The following is a 17,842-nucleotide window of genomic DNA, read 5'->3' as shown; positions in this document are numbered from 1 at the left end:
CAGGGAGGTGCAAGTGTTCTTCCACAGGCCTGCATGTCTTTCTGCAGCTCATGTCAGAGTGGTGTCCATTATTTCTGTCATGTAGGGATCACCCAGTTTGTCTAATGTTGACAGTGGAAGGGCACTGTAAGCAGGTGATGGCATATATGACATTGGTGGAGTTGCAAGTGAAAGAGCTTTGGATATTATACTCCTTGTTATTAGGTCCAGTGATGTGGTCTGCATTGATGTTGGGGGCCTAGAAGGCATCTAGGTCCATTGCAAGGCCTGGTGCCTTGGTGAGAGTGGGAGTTGGGCAGCCTGTTGCTTGAGAGATGTTGTTTGAGGCTGGGGAATGTAAGCCAGGACCAGTCTGTCCACATGACTACTTTGAAAAGTTCATCCTTTTCCAGGAGGGGCTGAAGGTCATTAATGATGTGTCTTAGAAACCCAAACTGGGAGCTGTCAGTGACAACCAGAGGGACTCTGTTGTCCTTGTCCTGGGGCTGGTACTGTAGCAGGTCAGAGTCTGGCTCTATTGATCTGAGTGGCTACAGTTTTGGGTATTGTATTGTAATTGTAGGAACTCCTGCTCCAGATCCTTCAAGTATACATCCCATCACATCAAGACCTAGTGAGCATCCTAAGCACTTTCCCCTGGGCCCAGATATACATCCCCTGGGCACAGGATACATACAAGCTGGGGAGCTCCCCCCTTGTGAGCACAGAGGTGGAAAGGGATCTTGGAGTCATTATTGACTCCAAGATTAACATGAGCCGCCAATGCCAGATCGCAGCCAGCAAAGCCAACCACACCTTGTCGTGCATCCAAAGATGCATCTTAAGCCAGTCCAGAGAGGTGATCCTCCCCCTCTACATGACATCAGTCAGGCCACAATTGGAGTACTGCATCCAGTTCTGGGCACCGCACTTTAAGAAGGATGTGGCCTGCCTTAAAAGGGTTCAGAGGAGGGCCACCCGCTTGGTTGGAGGGGAGCAGGGCTGGCCCTATGAGGAGAGGCTGAGGAACCTGAACCTGTTCAGCCTCAGCAAGCAGAAGCTGAGAGGGATTTGGTGGCTGCCTACAAACTAGTTAGAGGAGATCAGCAGCAAATAGGAAGGGCCCTATTCCATCCAACAGCACCTGGGGTGATGAGGAACAATGGCCAGAAGCTGCTGGAGAATAGGTTCAGGTTAGCGATTAGGAGGCACTATTTCACTGTTAGGGTGGCTAGGATCTGGAACCAACTTCCTAGGGAAGTGGTCCTCACTCCTACCTTGGGTAAATTCAAAAAGAGGTTGGATGAAACCTGTCTGGGGTCGTGTGATCCCAGCATGTGCTCTGGCCAGTGGCGGGGGGGTTAGACTAGATGATCTGTTCAGGTCCCTTGTGACCCCAAACTACTATGAAATTATGAAACAGATAAACTTTGCAGAAAGGACCATCTAGTCACAGGGCCATAATGCCCACAGTAGAATAGCTCCTCTCAGTGAAGCAAATAGGGTCTGTGCTCTCCCGTCACAAGGGGCCTCAGCCCCCCAGCCTTCTGCATGCAGAAAACCAGATCCTTTAAATGCAAAATAGTCATTTCAAGATGGAGACCCTCTGGCTTTGTGTTACAAGCCAAGCGAATCATTTCCCTTCTCTCTGCAGGTGCTGGATGTCGGAGATCTGGTGGTTATGCCTGGAATCATAGACCCTCACATCCATGCCTGTGAGCCAGGGCACACAGCCTTGGAGAGTTACTCTTCTGCAACAAAGGCTGCAGCTGCAGGAGGCATCACAACCATTGTGGACATGCCCATGTACGGTACCAGGGAGAGGGGGAAGACCACGTTAATACCATTCCTAGTGCATGGGGAAGTAATGGCTGATGCTGAGGGCACAATGCACACATGGATTCACCCTCGCATCTCAAAAGTTTGAGAGAAGAAGAAAGTGGCTTTTCACTTTACACAGTACATCTGAGTCTACAGGGTCTTCCCCTGCATGGTCTTTGCATGGCTAGTCAGCCTGTCCCAGCCTTCTGAACTGCATAAGTGTCTCTCAACTTCAGTGGGAGCTGTAGCATAGCCCTTATAGACCAGGGGCCAGATCCTCAGCTGGTGTGAAGAGTGAAGTCCTGCCAATTTACACAAGCAGGTGTCTGGCCCCAGGACTCCAATCTGTTGGGTAGAGGAGGTGTGTGGGCACCACTCTGGTTAACTGTTCCCTGGGCAGTTCCCCCCAAGAACTGAATTACTCTAGCTGTGAAGGCAAATGGGCACAGACTGTTAGACACTTCGCAAGCCAAGGAAACCCCAGCCTTTGCTGTAAAAAGTCATTTTATGTGCAACTGAGTGAAACCTGTTCCCAACCTCTCCCCTGAAAATCATATTTGCAGTGTGAAAACAACCTCCCTCCAGGCCTCAGCTCCAAGCTACAATGGCAATAACTATGTGGAGGAGCTCTAGGATTTTGTACCCCCACTGCCTTCAGACCCTCAGGGCTAAATGTGGTTCAGCTGCGCTCTCTAATGGCCACTTTTAGCTCCTGCAGGTATTCATGCTTTTCCAGTGGGCCAAAGGGAAATGCTTTATTAATAGATTACTCTGAGGGATGGAGGAGAAGGAAAGACACCTCCTTAGCACTGATTCTGATGTCCATTCACAGGGCTGATGACTGCTGCTCCTAAACCTTACTCAATCTGATGGGGCCCTGCAGGAAGGGAAGTCTGTGGGGACGGTGACAAAAAGTCTGTTTTGAGATGGGGCCTGGGAAACACAGCTTGTATGTGAAAAGTGAGGAATCAGGAAGAAGAGTATCTGCTGGGGATTATCATTTTAAATGAGCCACTCTTGTTTTGATGGCTCTGGACTACATTTTGCCTTGCCAGTTCTGCCTCCCCTCCCCCTGCCCTCTATCCCCAGCCTATTACATCATTGTTCATTCTCTCTCTCCTCTCCCAGCTCCACACCCAAAAACCTACCCAGACCTCACCCAAACCAAGGTCTCCTCATCCCCTCCTCACTCTAGTACTCATGGCTGTAGTCATGGACTCCATGCCAAGAAGACGTTTGCACTGGGATAACCTGTCCTATCTGTGTGCCTTCCAGGAACTGTCTTCCCCCAACCACAACTATGGCAAACTTTGATGCCAAGCTGAAGTCTGCCAGAGGGCAGTGCCATGTGGATGTAGCTTTCTGGGGTGGTGTCATCCCTGGAAACCAGGTCAGTGGTGGTTATTCAGGAATGCAATTGCACATACTTCTAGTAAGACAGGGAACAAGGACAGAGCCCAAGTCTTGCCCACTCTCTGGATAATTCAAGGGTGGGATCCAGCTGCACTACTGTGCCAAAAAGCAAAGCTCCATGGGCCAGGTGCTCAGTGCCTACCAGAAGTTCAGACCTGCTCAGCACCCACTGCCAACCCAGTATGCTGAGCAGGCTTGAAAGTGTGGTCTGGACCCACCAAAGAAATATTGCTTATGAACCACAGGTCATGACATACAGCAAGGGAAGCTGATCAGGCTAAACAGGTCTTCCTCTCAGCTGAGTTAACCACCCTGTAGGCACTCACAACAGTGATATTTACTGGTAAAACTCCCATTTGCTTCAGCAGAGCAGTTAGCCTCATCTCCCTTGAAGGCTGAGAGGAGACTCTTACTTAGTTTCTTGGCCATGTTAAAGAGTCTGGGCTGGTCCAGCAGGCAACTGTTGGAAGGCACATGCTGGTTCACACCATCCTCAAGGTTATCAGTAGTGGAGCAGTACAAATCAAGAGTGATCATAATAATCCTTCAATCCCGAATACAACAGGAGAACACCTTGAGATTGTCAGTGATGGCCAAGTGAAAGAGCTGCAACATGGCTATCAGTGCAAGTCAGACCTGCAGCCTGGGGACTTGAAAGATTTGCCCCTGGAAGGGTGCGCCAACCTTCAAAGTCAACTGGAATTTGACTATAACAAACTACTGGCTTTAGCCACTGTGAAACAAGCTTGTTCAACAGGCATACAAAATCACTGGCAAGGCCTGAGCTTCCCACACCCTGTGAACAGCATTCAGTGTGTCAAACATTGGCTTGAATCTGGTTTGTGTTGCTGGAACACCCTGAAGCCCTGACTGTGTGTCAGTGGCTTGATACCTTGACAACATTGAACACTACGTGTCTCAGTTGCTTAAGTTATCTGCAGTGGGCCTGACTAGCACTTGAGCGCTAGGGCTCAAGAGGCAACACCTGTAAATGCTTTGTATGGCCAGCCCCATGCTCAAAGTGATACCAAAACCAGAATGCATCCTTTTGAATTGCTGTAGGCTGAGCTCCTGCCGATGCTGCAGGCTGGAGTCCCAGGGTTCAAGTGCTTCCTGACTGGATGTAGTGAGGATGAGTTCCCCAGTGTCTGCCTCCAAGACCTGCACATGGTAATGAATGAACTTGAAGGCACAGAGTGTGTCCTCTTGGTAAGCATCCCTCCCCAAGCCCCTCAATCCCGTCTCTTCTAGTCCTAGTCCCAGTTTACAGCCTCTCCCTGGACTCAACCCTCAATGACACCAAATTGGAAAGGCATCATTTTACACGCATGTAGCTTAGGCATAACTGACAGCACAAAGAAGAGGGTGGAACAGGACAGGATTGGCCCATCTGTTTAGGGCTCAGCAAGGATCCCTTACTGCATAGGTCAGGGGCTCAAAGGACAGGTGCTTCACCATTGCCTCAGACAAGCATGGAGTGAAGGCATTAGACATGCAGAGTGGTATTAGATGGGCAGCTTCCTACCCCAACCACATTAACCTGCCTCTCTGTTTGGCTTTGCTTTCCAGTTCCACGCAGAGCAGGATCTGGGCCAGTGGGAACCTGTGGCAGAGGGTATGTGGTAAAGACTCAGATAGAGAGTTAAGGCCATACTATATGTCTTGTCCTCAGCTACACAACCTACAAAACAAATGGACCCAACTATCATTATGCCAAGGGCCTGTAACAGGCAGGGATTCCCTCCTGCTCAGTCTAAAGAGTCCACAGCCAACTTGTCCTCAGCCAATCCCTTCCTGAGGTCCAGGATGCCTTTAGACAACCTCTAGTACCAATCCAGACAGCTCCATCCACACAGCTCTCTTCTGCTACCAATGCGTAACAAGTTCACAGGGCCAATTTTACACTGACCTGAGCTGGACCTGCAAGGCCTAATTGTTCCTCTCCACACCCCAGCACCTACTCAACCTTCGTTGGGCACTAGACACCCAACCAATCTCAGCCTTGGTAATTACTGCCCAAAGGTACACAATACAGATATCTGCAGCACCCAAGCACACTGCCACCCAGATCTATCCAGCTCTACTAAATCCTAGTGCAGGCCCCTAAATGACTATAAGAATTGTCCAACAGACCGTATTCTCCTCCCAGCAATCAACAGCCTCTGAATCCCTCCCTACAGCTATTAAGGCAAACATCCTCACTTCCATCCTACTTCAGCTCACAGCCACCCGCCCTTGGCTACTTTCTCCACAGCCTTCCCTGGTCCCCTGTACTCCCAGTGTCAGCTTCCAGGGAGCTCCTACGTCATCAACTGAAAAGATACAAGTGAACTGCCTTCTGGTTTGCACCCCTTTATAGTCCCAGGAAGCAGAGCCCCAAGTAAGCAGACTGCCCTTAAGTGATGGGATTAGAAGGCCCCTGTCACAAGCCCCTTTATCCTCACCTGTGCAGGGTGTACACACAAGTGTGTGTGTGTGTGTGCGTGTGCACGTGCGTGTTCATGTGTATGCATGCACATACACACACACAAGTTCAAGAGGCAGAAAGAAGTACATTGCAAGGAAGAACCTGCTGGTGGTTCACAGATGACATCTCAATAGATTTAACCTTTCCTGGGTAGCTCAGCACCCCTGACACATCATGGGTCAAAGTCCCAAATGGAGCAAGCAGCTCACTAAGAACAGCAGCAAATGAGCATAAATGCCATGTGCCTCTATATGCAAAAAATATAGCTCTCTTTCCATCATCCTCCCTGTGTCTGTGCAGACCCAGCTGAGTACAAATCCTTCCTGGACTCCTGCCCTGATGCCATGGAAATAGAGGCCATCCACACCATTGCTGACCTCTGCCTCCAGTACAAGTAAGAAATAGCCTGTTTACAAACTCTCCCTTTCTCAGAGAGGGGGCTAGCCGATCGGGGGGAGGGTGTGTGGGTGCTGTGGAGACAGAAGTTTGGGTCTCTGAAGTTCCCCTCTGCAGGCCTCAATGATTTGTTTTTTAGCTGCCACTTTATTTAAAAAAAGGGTTCTTTAGCCACTTGCCTTGCAGTGGTCACCCTGGGAATGTATACTAATGTCATCTGATCACTGGGACCTATCCAGATCCACAGGCTCAGCTGACCAGGCTGCCTCCTGGTTCAGCAACCTACCTAGAGGCTCTGCTCTCCAGCAGCAAAAGCCAAGGAGGGAAACCACAATCTCAGTAAAAAAGCTGTGTAATGCTCTCACATTCTCTCCTGACAGGATGCCCTGCCACATTGCCCACCTCTCCTCTGCTGAAGCCCTGCCCATCATCAGGGAGGCTCGTCAGAAGGGTGCACCACTTACTGTGGAGACAGCTCACCACTACCTCACCCTGACTTCTGAACACATCCCACCTGGAGGCACCTACTACAAGTGCCGCCCCCCTATCCGGAGCAAGAACAACCGGGTAATGGGGTGCACTGGTTGCTCCCTTGTGAAGTCTTATCTCAAAAAAATCAAATATTGTAAACATAACAGAAGTCAGGAAATGAGGATACCAGCAATGGCAGAGAAAAAGGCAACCTTTTATGCACAGACAGGAAAAATCAGCTTGGGCTAATAAGGCAGCTGCTTTAATTTCTATAGTTTCCACTTCCTTTTTAGTCCTGGCTCTCAGTCTCATGCTCCAGGCTGATCTTTAGCTCATGCTTCTGTCACCATATTGTGAATAAGGATTGCCTAGAACAATGGTTTTGAACTATAAGCCCCTGGGGGTCCACAGACTATGCCTAAGGGGTTCATGAAAGACGACTATTATCAATCAGAAATATGTGAATACCCACACTTATAATTCAAAGGGGTCCACACCTCCATTTAAAATTTTTTAGGGGCCCACAGATGAAAAAAGGTTGAAAACCACTGCCTTAGAGCAAGCACGGTGCCATCTTGGGAGGTGGTCGTGAGGTGAATGTCAGAAGTAGAGGGCTGCAGCATCTATTTAGCTGGTACATGAACAAGGCTTAAACAAAGGTTTCAGACATAGCAACAGAGACAGAGATAGATTTGGGATGTGTGGTAGAAGGGAAAGGGGTGGGATTAGCAGTAGTCTGTGGGACAGTAAGAACAGATGTGATTGCTATATGACTACACATCTGATTAGAGGGTTTGAAGTTGGACAAAAAATTCAGGTTTGTTACACAAAACCGCACTAGATGAATCATTGATAGATGATGAAGACACTCAATGTTAGAAGAAAGACGGAAAGGCTATGGTCACATCTCTAATGGGCACTGACAGGGCATGAACGACATGTGTTCCCAGAGGCTGGTCAGGCACGGTGACTGCCTGCAGGTGGAAGCGCTTTTGGCGGTGGGGGCATGGCAGCAGCAAGCGGGGAGCTCCTGCAGGCAGCCATGGTGGTGCTGGCGGTGGGGGCAGGCCAAAGTGTCAGCAGTGGTCTTGGCAGTGGTGTCGGTGGGGGGGTGAACACCGACTGCCCGCAGGCAGCATCAGTGTTGGTGGTGCTTTTCACAAGGGGTGCACCGCCAATCTCAGGGGGTGTACATGCACCCGTGTGCACCCCCTACATGTTGCCAGTGTGACAGGGTGAAGAGAATGTACCACCAAAGGAGCTGCCAGATAAGCTGTAGAGGCAGCAGAAAAGTGCGAAGTCTCTGAAGCCAAAGGAATACAGTTTCTGGAAAGATTAAGCAGTCACCAGTGTCAGCAGAGGCAGTGGGTAGATCAAAAAGGTTATAGAGAGAGGCCCTTAGCTTTGCACTATTGCCAACTCTTGTGAGTTTATATGTACTTCTGGCACATTATTCAGTCGCAATATGGGTAGGGACCTACCAAATTCATGGCAGAAGTAGGGTGTGCAATGGCTCCTTTAATTTTGCATGTGTCCCCTCCGTGCATCTTGCTCTACCTCCCGCCGCTGCTGGTTAGCGGAGTACCCCACCACTCCCTCCTGATCAGCAAGGAAGCTAAAACTGCAGTTTTAAACCTGACACCATTTTTGTTTCCCCACCAGTCAGCAGCAAACAGCAGGGCCATCAGGGGCCCCCCAGCAAATCAGTGGTGGGAGGCAAAAACAGCACCATATTTAAAATTGCAGTTTTCGCCTCCCCGCTGATCAGAAGCAAGTCGCAAGTGGGTCCCCTCCACCAATCAACAGGAGGTGAGGCGTGGGGGAACCTGCAAGATTAAAAGAGCTATGGTGCACCCCACTTCCGCCATGAATTTGGTAGGTCCCTAAATATGGGATAAACAGGAGACAAAGCTGGAACTCAAGCTGTACAGAATTTGCTTGCTTGTGTCTTCTAGCAGTTTCATAAATGCTTGCCATTTAAGAGGGACTCTGCTCCTGGATGTCGTGGCAGGATGAATCAGGAATTATGAGTGGAATAATGACCCCTTCCTGCTAAGTGAAGCAAATCTTTGCCTGCTTTCAGAAACCCATTCTCTAGCCTCCATAGGAGGAGGAGGAGAGCTTGATCTAGCCAGCAGTGGAGTTAACCTTTCCCTTTCTCTGGGCTCTAGGAGCAGCTCTGGGCAGCTCTGCAAGAAGGGCTGATTGATATGGTTGTCTCAGCACACAATCCCTGCCCACCAGACCTGAAACACCTGGATGAAGGAGATTTTTTCAAGGCTCAAGGAGGGATTTCCTCACTGCAGTTTGGTGAGATGATATGGACCAGAGCAGCCTGGCTGTACTGAATCAGGGAGATGCAGGGTATACCTACCAGACCTTAAAGTCATCTTAGGTTCTGGGGCTGCAACAGAAGACACTTCTGATACTCCTGATGATTTCAATCATTGTGCTCTGTCTATTCTGCTTTCCCACCACCTCCTCCCTCCCCATCTCATGCTGCCCTATCCCTCCAAAGCTGAAGTGATGTCTAGCACAGTCATCTGCTTTGTTCTTTCCTCTCAGCACCAGATCCAGCATCCTGCTATTTAAGCAACTCCCATTGCTGGGACTAGTCCATCATATGTGGCTCTTGAGTGCTTTCTGTTTTCTTTGCCCCAGGGAAGAAGCTTGCTTCTATGTTTAGATGTTAATTCCAATGTGCTTCATTGAAGGTTTTTACCCTCAGGGCAACTGAAGGATGTGTACCTGGCACTTGGAAAGAAAAGCAGTAAGGTTTGTGCCCAGGAATTTACCTGGGGCAGGTTGGCAGAGGCATGGGGAGGAAGTTTGCACAGCATCTGCCCAGTGGTTGATCACTGGTCATTGATATTGGGCCCTTTGGGCAAAAAACAATTAATGGAGCACAGCTTTAAAAAAAGGCCATTTGCCCCCAGCACAGATAGAACATGGAGACTGATCACTCTCAGATGAAGTATATAACTTTCCACCTTCTCAGCCTCAGAAACCATAGGCAACAGCAAGCCACATAGCCAGAACTGACTCATTTAACAACTGTGACCTATGTATGTATGTCCTGACTGTTGCTGGAAACCACGTGCAGGGCTCCCTCTGTTCTGGACCTCAGCAAAATCCAGGGGATTCTCCCTCCATGACCTGGTGCAACTGATGTGCACAAGTCCTGCTGCTCTGAGCAGACTGGAAGACCAGAAAGGGTCACTGAGGCCAGGAATGGATGCTGACTTGGTGATCTGGGATCCGGACAAGGAGTTTGAGGTACTGATGGGGAAGGAATTGGGCAGAGAGATGCACTTAAGGGGCATGTGAATAGGCTAAGAAAGCAGTGCAATAACAGATGGGAAAATGGGATGAATGCTTGGCTTGAGGAATTCTTATAACCAGGGATACTGGTTTTCTCTGATCAAAAAAAAATCACCAAATTTGGTTTAAAAAAGTAACCCAAAATCCACATTTTTGAGTGATTAAAATGAAACACCACTATATATACATTTATATAAACCAAACATAGGGGATTTTTTTTTAATCAGAAAAAAACTGGATCCCTGCTTATAACATTCCACTGAAATGCAAAGCGCTGCCATAATTCACGAGAGGGCAAATGTGCTAGACTTGGATCTGGAGAGGATGTTTCAATGGTAGCTTCTTTCATCTCCTGTGACCCATTACACTGAGAAGTTACATGAACTTCAGTTTCTTTTCCCTCTTGAGGAGGTCCAGGACGATGACATTTAAAACTGCCTTTTTTATAGAGTAGCACAGATGCTTGCAGTTTGGGATCCATTATAAAATCCATCTAAGTGTCTCCTCTCTCAATTTTTAGGTGAAGAGAAACATGATTCACCATAAGAACAAGGTACAAAAATCGCTGACATTTTCTGTTCACATAATGTATCTCTCTTCCCCCAAGCACCATGTAACTCCTCCTTTATATACGGTAACCTGTACCACTGCCTCCTGTGTAACATGCACGTTCTGTGGCTTCCATTTCCAGGGACAGGGGTACAGAACAGGGGGTATCAGACACTGTCAGGATTCCAGATTCCATCTGGATTTAGTCAGGGCGCAACTAATGTTGTCCAGAAATGTATCCCAGAAGGCTACCTTATGGAGGTGAAAAGGTGTGCACCCTCCATGCCAGTTGTCCCAAATAGAAACTCCTGCTAAAGCATTATGATTCAGACCTTTCCCTGAACTGTTTGCCATGCTTTTGTTGTAGCTAAACCCATATCTTGGCTTCCGGCTTTGTGGAGAGGTGTTTGCTACTCTTGTACGTGGCAGATTGGCTTATCTGAAAGGGAAGTTCTCAACCAAGCCACAGGGAGACCTGCTTTTGACTCAGAGAAAAACATCCACAAGAATCACCTCCCCATACTACTGAAAGGAAAGGAGGAGAGGGAGGACCAAGAGACCAACCAACCCTATGAGAAGCTCCAATACGGATCTGGAAAGAGAAGAGGACTCCTTGGGGTGGGTAGGAGGGGGAAAAGCCATGGAAGCAGAAGGCATGGCAGTTTCCTTAGTGTGCTTCCATAAACTCATGCCTGAAACAAAAAGAGCCAGTGGGTAGCTATAGACATTGCCTGATCTGGTGCCTTTTCTGGGGAAAAAAACTGCTTTACCAGAAAAAGCAGTACATTAGTTCAACTCAGCTGTGCAGCATCTGTGTAAACCATGTACTTCAGTGGGGCTTTTTGGGCACTTTTATCTAAGAGCTGATTCAATCAGCACCCAATCTATACAGAACTTGGGCAAGCCAGGTCAAGCTAATGCAATGCCTCTTGTGGACAGGTACTAGGCTTGGTGATTAGTCAGTTTATTAACTTCCGCCGAATTCTAACTCTGTTAGCTCATCCTAGAAGGTTCTGCAGCAGGCAACAGCTAGATCTGTTGGCTAGAAGCTGAGGTCAGCAAAGCTCAAATTGGAAATAAAAGAGGCAAATGTTTAACAGCAAAGGTAAACTGACCACTCGAGCGAATTTCTACGGCCTGGAATAATTTCCTCCCTGCTTGGAGGCTTCATATGAAGACTGGCTGCCTGTCAAGGACATAGGCTCTAGTTCTACCCACAACTGCCGTATCTGACTTGAGTAGAACTACCTAGGTAAAATTCTCCAGCCTGCATGCTATATGTGAGGTCACCGCAGATCATTGCATTGGTTCCTTTACAGCATATGAATAATTCATTATTCTGTTCAACTATTTTTTGCATACACTGTAATTAGCCTTTGTTTGCTGTAGGCCTGCTTTGTGGCTGGGCCATTCACCTCCCATTTTTCTCTATGATAGAGTGCAGCTATTGTTAAATCATGAATAGTCAGGGTGGCTGTTACTTCCTGGGCTGCCGCTAGGAAGAAGCACCTTTAATGAAGAAGGTACCAAGGCTACAATAGTGACTGACTATTAAGACTCCTATAAGGGGTCATATGCTCCTTCTCTTTGTCAGAGCCCTACCATGCTATTGCCCCTGGTGATTAAGATAGGAAAAGAATTAGAATAGACTGTTAAAATGATGGGGCTGTAAGCAGGTTGCCTGGCCTAGTAGTGACTGCTGGCAAACAATGCAAGAAATAAAATCCTGCTGTCCTGTTGGGGTGGGGACACCCCTTTGGCTCTGGCCAGATCACAGTAGCTCTTCTATGCAGGAAGCATAGCTTGCTGCCTCCTGCTCTTCAAACTGTTCCTTCACCATCACTCACCACTCTCCTCTGGGACTTTTAAGTTCCCAGTGAGTCAATGCCTTATTAGCAACTTCTCCACAGCTGAAGCTAGTCAGCAGGCCTGGCCACCCCCTCTGAAGGGGAGAGACCAGGCTATTACAAGGCAAACCGTATAATCTAATTTATCACTCTTTTCCTAAGTCCTGATCCAAGGCCCATGACAATGAAAATGTGGAAAATGGATTTCAGCAGCTATTGAAACAGGCCCTTATTGATGCATCAAATATCCTGAGTGATTTATTTTTATCAAGCACAGAACATTTCTGCCTTTTCTCCAAAACACTTGGGTTTTGATGAAAAGTTGACATTTTCATAGAAAGTGCTTTCCATGAAAACTGTTGTTTGATTGAAAACGCACTTTCTCATCATGAAACAATTCAAATAGGGGGGGAAAAAACAAAGCTAGTTCCATTTGGTAGCTAAGAATTCATTCAGTAGTCTCTCGTCATGGTCTGTGTTGTTTGATTTAAGCAGCAAATTACTAAAGAACTTCCTAAGCATGACCTAGCCTAACAGCCCCTCCTACACCTTCAGCTATCTTCCTGAAACCTACCATTAAAAATCATGGATTTACTGACCTTACTAGCATCATCAGAAGGAAGCAAACACTAGTAAAACTCTGGGGGACTTCTCCTATGAATGGGAGGCAGGGCTTCATAGCCTGGATAAAGGGCAGCCTTCCAGCTGGCAGCCAGCTCTGGTGCTGTGCCCAAGCCCTGATTACAGGGAAGTCAAGCTGCACAAAGTGAGCACCAGGCTCAATGCCACTCTCAAATGAGAGCAGGGAAACCTGGGCAGGATACTGGACTTGTTGGAAACCCCAAGCACTGCCACTTGCCTGTGACATGAATTCGGGCCCCTGCTCCTTTGTGGTGAGGCAGTGATGCTGCTACTGTCATTCCTACTGCAAATGGCTGTCACCAGGACCATCACCTTCCCAAGGGACAGCAAACAAGCAAAACAGTCTCAGAAGCTCAGCCCTGAACCCTGCTTACAGGGTGGTCCTGCTGCTCCACTGTCAAATGAGCCAGCCAGTCCCACCTGCAGATCAGAAAAATGCCTGAACAAGAGCTAAAAGCAGGGAGGTCCCTGTCTCCAGAGCCCTTTTTATTCACCTTTGTTTCACTGGCTGTTGCTCCTCTCTCCTCATGGCTTGTCCATCTCTGGTCCCCTACTTCTCCTTCTGGGATCTAGAAAATGGAGACAGAGGGTATCACACAAAGCTGGGAGATGGGGCTGCAGGCAGGATTTTCCTTCATTTTGCTTCTTACTAGAAACTGGTGCCACATCTGTCTTATATCTGTAGAGTGGTGGGGACAAAAATCAGGTGGCTTGGCTGTTGATGTCTGGGGGACATGGAAAGGGAGTACGGTGGGCCAGGATCCTAGACACAATGCCTTCATTTAAAGACTTCAAGGAGCTCACAAATATTCATTCATCTTTTGTGTCTTAACTCTTGTCATCTTTTTATCTCTGGGTACTGAAAATGGAGGTAGTCGGGTAGGACCAGCAGATCTCCACCCTCTGCCCCTTCCCTTCCACCTCCATCCCTAGAACTCAAAATTAAAACATCACACCTTTCAACCACCCACATAAATTGACCTTTCACATCCACTGAATTGACCCTTGCAGGCAGACTCAAATGTGTCCTCTAATTTACAGCCAGTTACCTGTACCCACAAAGTGACTTAGCATGTTTCAAAAGCATGATACTCTAACATCTCAAAACAGAGATAAGCACAGACCACTGCACCTCAAAAACAAAGAACTGCTCAACAACCTGCTGGACTATTACTTACACATGCTGTCCATCACCTCCATTCCTCCACCAAGCAAAACAACCCATAAAAATACTTTGAAGGACACATCCATAAATATGTAATGTTACCAACCTCCTCAACCTATTTTAACACACACAGGGCAGATTTAACACTGAATTCATAGTGCAATTTGAGGGGCGTTCCCTAAGCCACACTAAGTGGTTGAAAGGCTGAGAGAGACGCAGCCATCCCCATCTCCAGTTCCCCATACTGGTGAGTTCATTTGACTTATACCTCTTCTGGTTTGGGTCATTCTTCAGCTCCAGCTGTCCTTCAGAGAGCTGAAAGAGTATCCAAGCAGAGAGAGCACATTTGCAATACAGTTCAAAGACCCCTTGAAAAACAAATATATAGATAACACAGTACCACATACCAAACTACACATGTAGCCCGCGTACATCTGGGGGGTGTGCCCTGTCCTCCAATAACCAAATAACTTACAAACTATACAACACAATTAACACATAGGGATATTAACCTATATAACCCAAGTAAATTAACAATAATATTTCTTTAAATCTTCACAAATAACAATACCAATATACACACTGAGACATTAAGACATATAAACCATGTAAACCCACTTAAAGAATACCCCTAGCCATATAGCCCTTAACACAACAACTTTAAATTAGGGAGTGCACACGGCCCCTCCCCAAGGGTTTCCCTGAAACCCCTCCCCTTTAGGGCCCTGGGATGTGGATACACCCCTCCCACAATGGAGGGTGGAAGTACCAGACCCGCCTCACCCTCACTCGTGTCAGCCTTCACTGTGGGACCCGCTTCCGCAGTGACTCACACTTCCTCTCTGGAGAAGTCGGCTTCTCCCCAATGGCCAATCCCGTCTCCCCAGTGGCGCCTTCAGCTGTCCTCGATGGCCTGGCACCCTGCACTGGGCACCCAGGGCTCTCTCTCTCTTGCGGGAGCCAAGCTCTTGCAGGCTCCGACCCCCCGGTCTCACACTGGGGGTTCTCGCCTTTCCCGGGCCCTGCTCTGGGCACCAGAGCTCTTTTAGTTAAAAGTGGTGCCGCACTGCGGGGCTCCGGTCACTCGGCCTAAGGCTGGGACTAACATGAGCAGCCGCGAGCTGCTTCCAAGGCAGTTCTCTGTGCGCTGACCTGCACACCTGGTGAGGCCCAAGCAGCCATGAGCTGCTCCCAGGGCCAGCTCTCCATGTGCCAATATGCTCAGCAACTGCCCAGCTGCTTGCTGGGTTCGCAGGCTCAAGCCGCCTCAGGCAGCTCCTACAGCCTGATCCCCATGCACCAATTCACACACCGCTGAAGCCCAAGCAGGGTCCTGAGGATGACCATCTCTGGAGCTCCTCTCTCCTCACTATCTCTCGTCATATCTCTCCAGCCTGCTGAGCATGCTCCCCTTTTATATTCTCCCAAAGTTCTGCGGATCTGGCTGGTGCAGTTCTGATTCAGGTCCAGCTGCTCCTTGCCCCCTCGCTTCGGAAAAGGGCAGGGCATTGCTTCCCTTGTGCTGCCTCCAGATTGGTGAGCAGGCTCCACCAATCAAACAGCAGACCCTCAATCCTGGGATTCAACCCAAGCTCCGAAAAGGTAAGCCTGCTACATACAGAAGGGCACACTCACCAAATGGGTACATATCACCTGGACAAGGGAGAAAAGATTGACATAATATATCTGGACTTCAAAAAAAGCCTTTGATCTGGTCTCCCATGATCTCCTCATGGAAAAATTAGCCAACTGTGGCCTCAGCTACATCACAGTCCTATGGCTGAGGAATTGGCTCTGAGGCTGGACCCAGAGCATGGTAGTCAATGGAAGTGAATCATCAGGGTACTCCATGACCAGTGGTGTCCCCCAAGGCTCCATCCTTGGACCTGTTCTCTTCAATGTCTTTATTAACCACATGGACACAGGTGTCAGAAGTGGACTGGCCAAGGTAGCTGATAACAATAAACTTTGGGGTACAGTGTCCACACCTGAGGATGGGCTAGTGATCCAGGCTGACCTAGATAGGCTTAGAAAGTGGGTGGACACTGATCACCTGATGACCTTCAATATGGAAAAATGCAAGGTACTCCACCTCGGGGAAAAAACCCCGCAGCATGCTGATAGGCTTGGCAATGCTACACTCACTAGCACCACGGCTGAAAGAGACTTGGGTGTCATGATTGACCACAAGATGAACATGAGCCACCAGTGTGAAGTCACAGCTGGTAAAGCAAACAAAGCTCTGGTTTGCATCCATAGATGCTTCTCAAGCACATCTCAGGATGTCATTCTTCCACTGTACTCAGCTTTGGTGAGGCCGTAGTGGGAGTACTGCATCCAATTTTGGGCTCCACAATTCAAGAAGGATGTGGAGAAGCTTGAGACATTCCAGAGGTGAGCCACATGCATGATCAGAGGCTGAGAGCCATGGGACTCTTCAGCCTGGAAAAGTGCAGGCTCAGGGGTGAGCTGGTGGCAGCCAATAAGTTCATAAGGGGTGTGCATCAGGATCTGTGGGAATGCCTGTTCACCAAAGTGCTCCAAGGGATAATAATGTCCAATGGTCACAAACTCCTCCAAGACTGTTTTAGGCTGGACATAAGGAAAAACTTCTTTACTGTCCAAGCCCCCAAGGCCTAGAATAGACACCCCCAGAGGTGGTGCAAGCACCTACTCTGGTCACTTTTAAGAAACGTTTGGATGTTTATCTTGCTGGGATCCTATGACCCCAGCTGACTTCCTGCCCCTGGGGCAGGGGCTGGACCTGATGATCTTCCAAGGTCCCTTCCAGCCCTAACGCCTATGAAATCTATTAAATCTATGAAACCATAGACAGGATCGGTCCCTTGGGGCCTCAGTCTCCATCCACACTTCAGAGTCACATGACTTTCTGTCAGTCTCATCATCAACTCATGCTGCACTCATTCACCTGCACCAACCTGTCAGTCCTACACACATGGAGAGCACAGATCGCAATGATCTGGCCCCTTTTATACCAGATAGGTGCCACATGTCAGTCACTGTCACTCATTCCTCAGCCAATCTGCTGTTTGTGCACCTGGCACTCATATACTTCTTCACATGGCACACATTTGTATATATTGTTATCATTCATTGTTGTATAATATAATTGGTTTTATTCTCCCTATTTTTGGTCTCTTTGATTATTTGCTAATTAGTTCTTTTTAGCATCAGGGTAGTGTTGGGCTGTAGGCAACCACCCTGACAAGACCAGGCCTGACCCACTTCTTTCATTAACTATCAATTAGCTATTTAATTGATTAGCAAATTGCCCTGCAACAGGGGGTTATGATAAACTATAATCTCAATGTGAGCCACCAGCATGTCCTTGTTGCCAAGAAGGCTAACAGCATACTGGGCTGCATTGGTAGGTGTGTTGTCAGCAGATCGAGGGAAGTGATTATTCCCCTCTATTCAGCACTGGTGAGGCCACATCTTGAATCAGTGATGACATGTAAGGGGTGCACAGGGGTGCATGTGCACCTCCTAAGAATGCTGTTGCACTCCCTGACCGGCCGCGCTCCCTGCTTAAGCGATGGGCAGCAGGGTGGGAGCACTGGATGTAGCACCATGGCCACTTCCAGGAGTGCCACAGCCACTTCCTGATCAGTGAGATTGGCTATGGGTGGACTCCCCAACAGTTGGCAAGATTAGCTGCAGGCCCCCCCCACCTGGTCACTACTGGTTACTGGGTGGGGCACATGCCCCCTCTGACTAAGGTAGCACCAGTTGCCCATGTCTGGCATACTG

At 48.4% G+C, this 17,842-nt stretch overlaps 1 protein-coding gene and 1 long non-coding RNA gene across 3 annotated transcripts in view; one reads left to right on the top strand and one right to left on the bottom strand.

Moving 5' to 3' along the window:
• The window catches only part of LOC109315364 (allantoinase, mitochondrial-like), a 17,364-nt gene extending 5,596 nt beyond the window's left edge, over nt 1-11,768 (top strand). For both annotated transcript variants that reach the window (XM_019543038.1, XM_019543039.1), the window contains exons 3-12: nt 1,634-1,785; nt 3,076-3,190; nt 4,276-4,422; nt 4,783-4,828; nt 5,981-6,074; nt 6,457-6,643; nt 8,719-8,857; nt 9,651-9,823; nt 10,389-10,421; nt 10,785-11,768. In XM_019543038.1, the coding sequence (XP_019398583.1) occupies nt 1,634-1,785; nt 3,076-3,190; nt 4,276-4,422; nt 4,783-4,828; nt 5,981-6,074; nt 6,457-6,643; nt 8,719-8,857; nt 9,651-9,823; nt 10,389-10,421; nt 10,785-10,946 (1,248 nt within the window). In that variant the 3' untranslated portion in view covers nt 10,947-11,768. The remainder of the gene's footprint in view (nt 1-1,633; nt 1,786-3,075; nt 3,191-4,275; nt 4,423-4,782; nt 4,829-5,980; nt 6,075-6,456; nt 6,644-8,718; nt 8,858-9,650; nt 9,824-10,388; nt 10,422-10,784) is intronic.
• The window catches only part of LOC109315369, a 24,262-nt gene continuing 10,556 nt past the window's right edge, over nt 4,137-17,842 (bottom strand). The window contains exon 3 of the long non-coding RNA XR_002102491.1: nt 4,137-4,148. This is a non-coding gene — a long non-coding RNA (uncharacterized LOC109315369). The remainder of the gene's footprint in view (nt 4,149-17,842) is intronic.

Source organism: Crocodylus porosus, unplaced genomic scaffold, assembly GCF_001723895.1.
Source record: "Crocodylus porosus isolate Cpor-Errol unplaced genomic scaffold, CroPor_comp1, whole genome shotgun sequence".
Taxonomy (NCBI): Eukaryota; Metazoa; Chordata; order Crocodylia; family Crocodylidae; genus Crocodylus; species Crocodylus porosus.
Note: the sequence above shows the minus strand (reverse complement) of the source record. Positions and strands in the feature narration are given on the sequence as shown.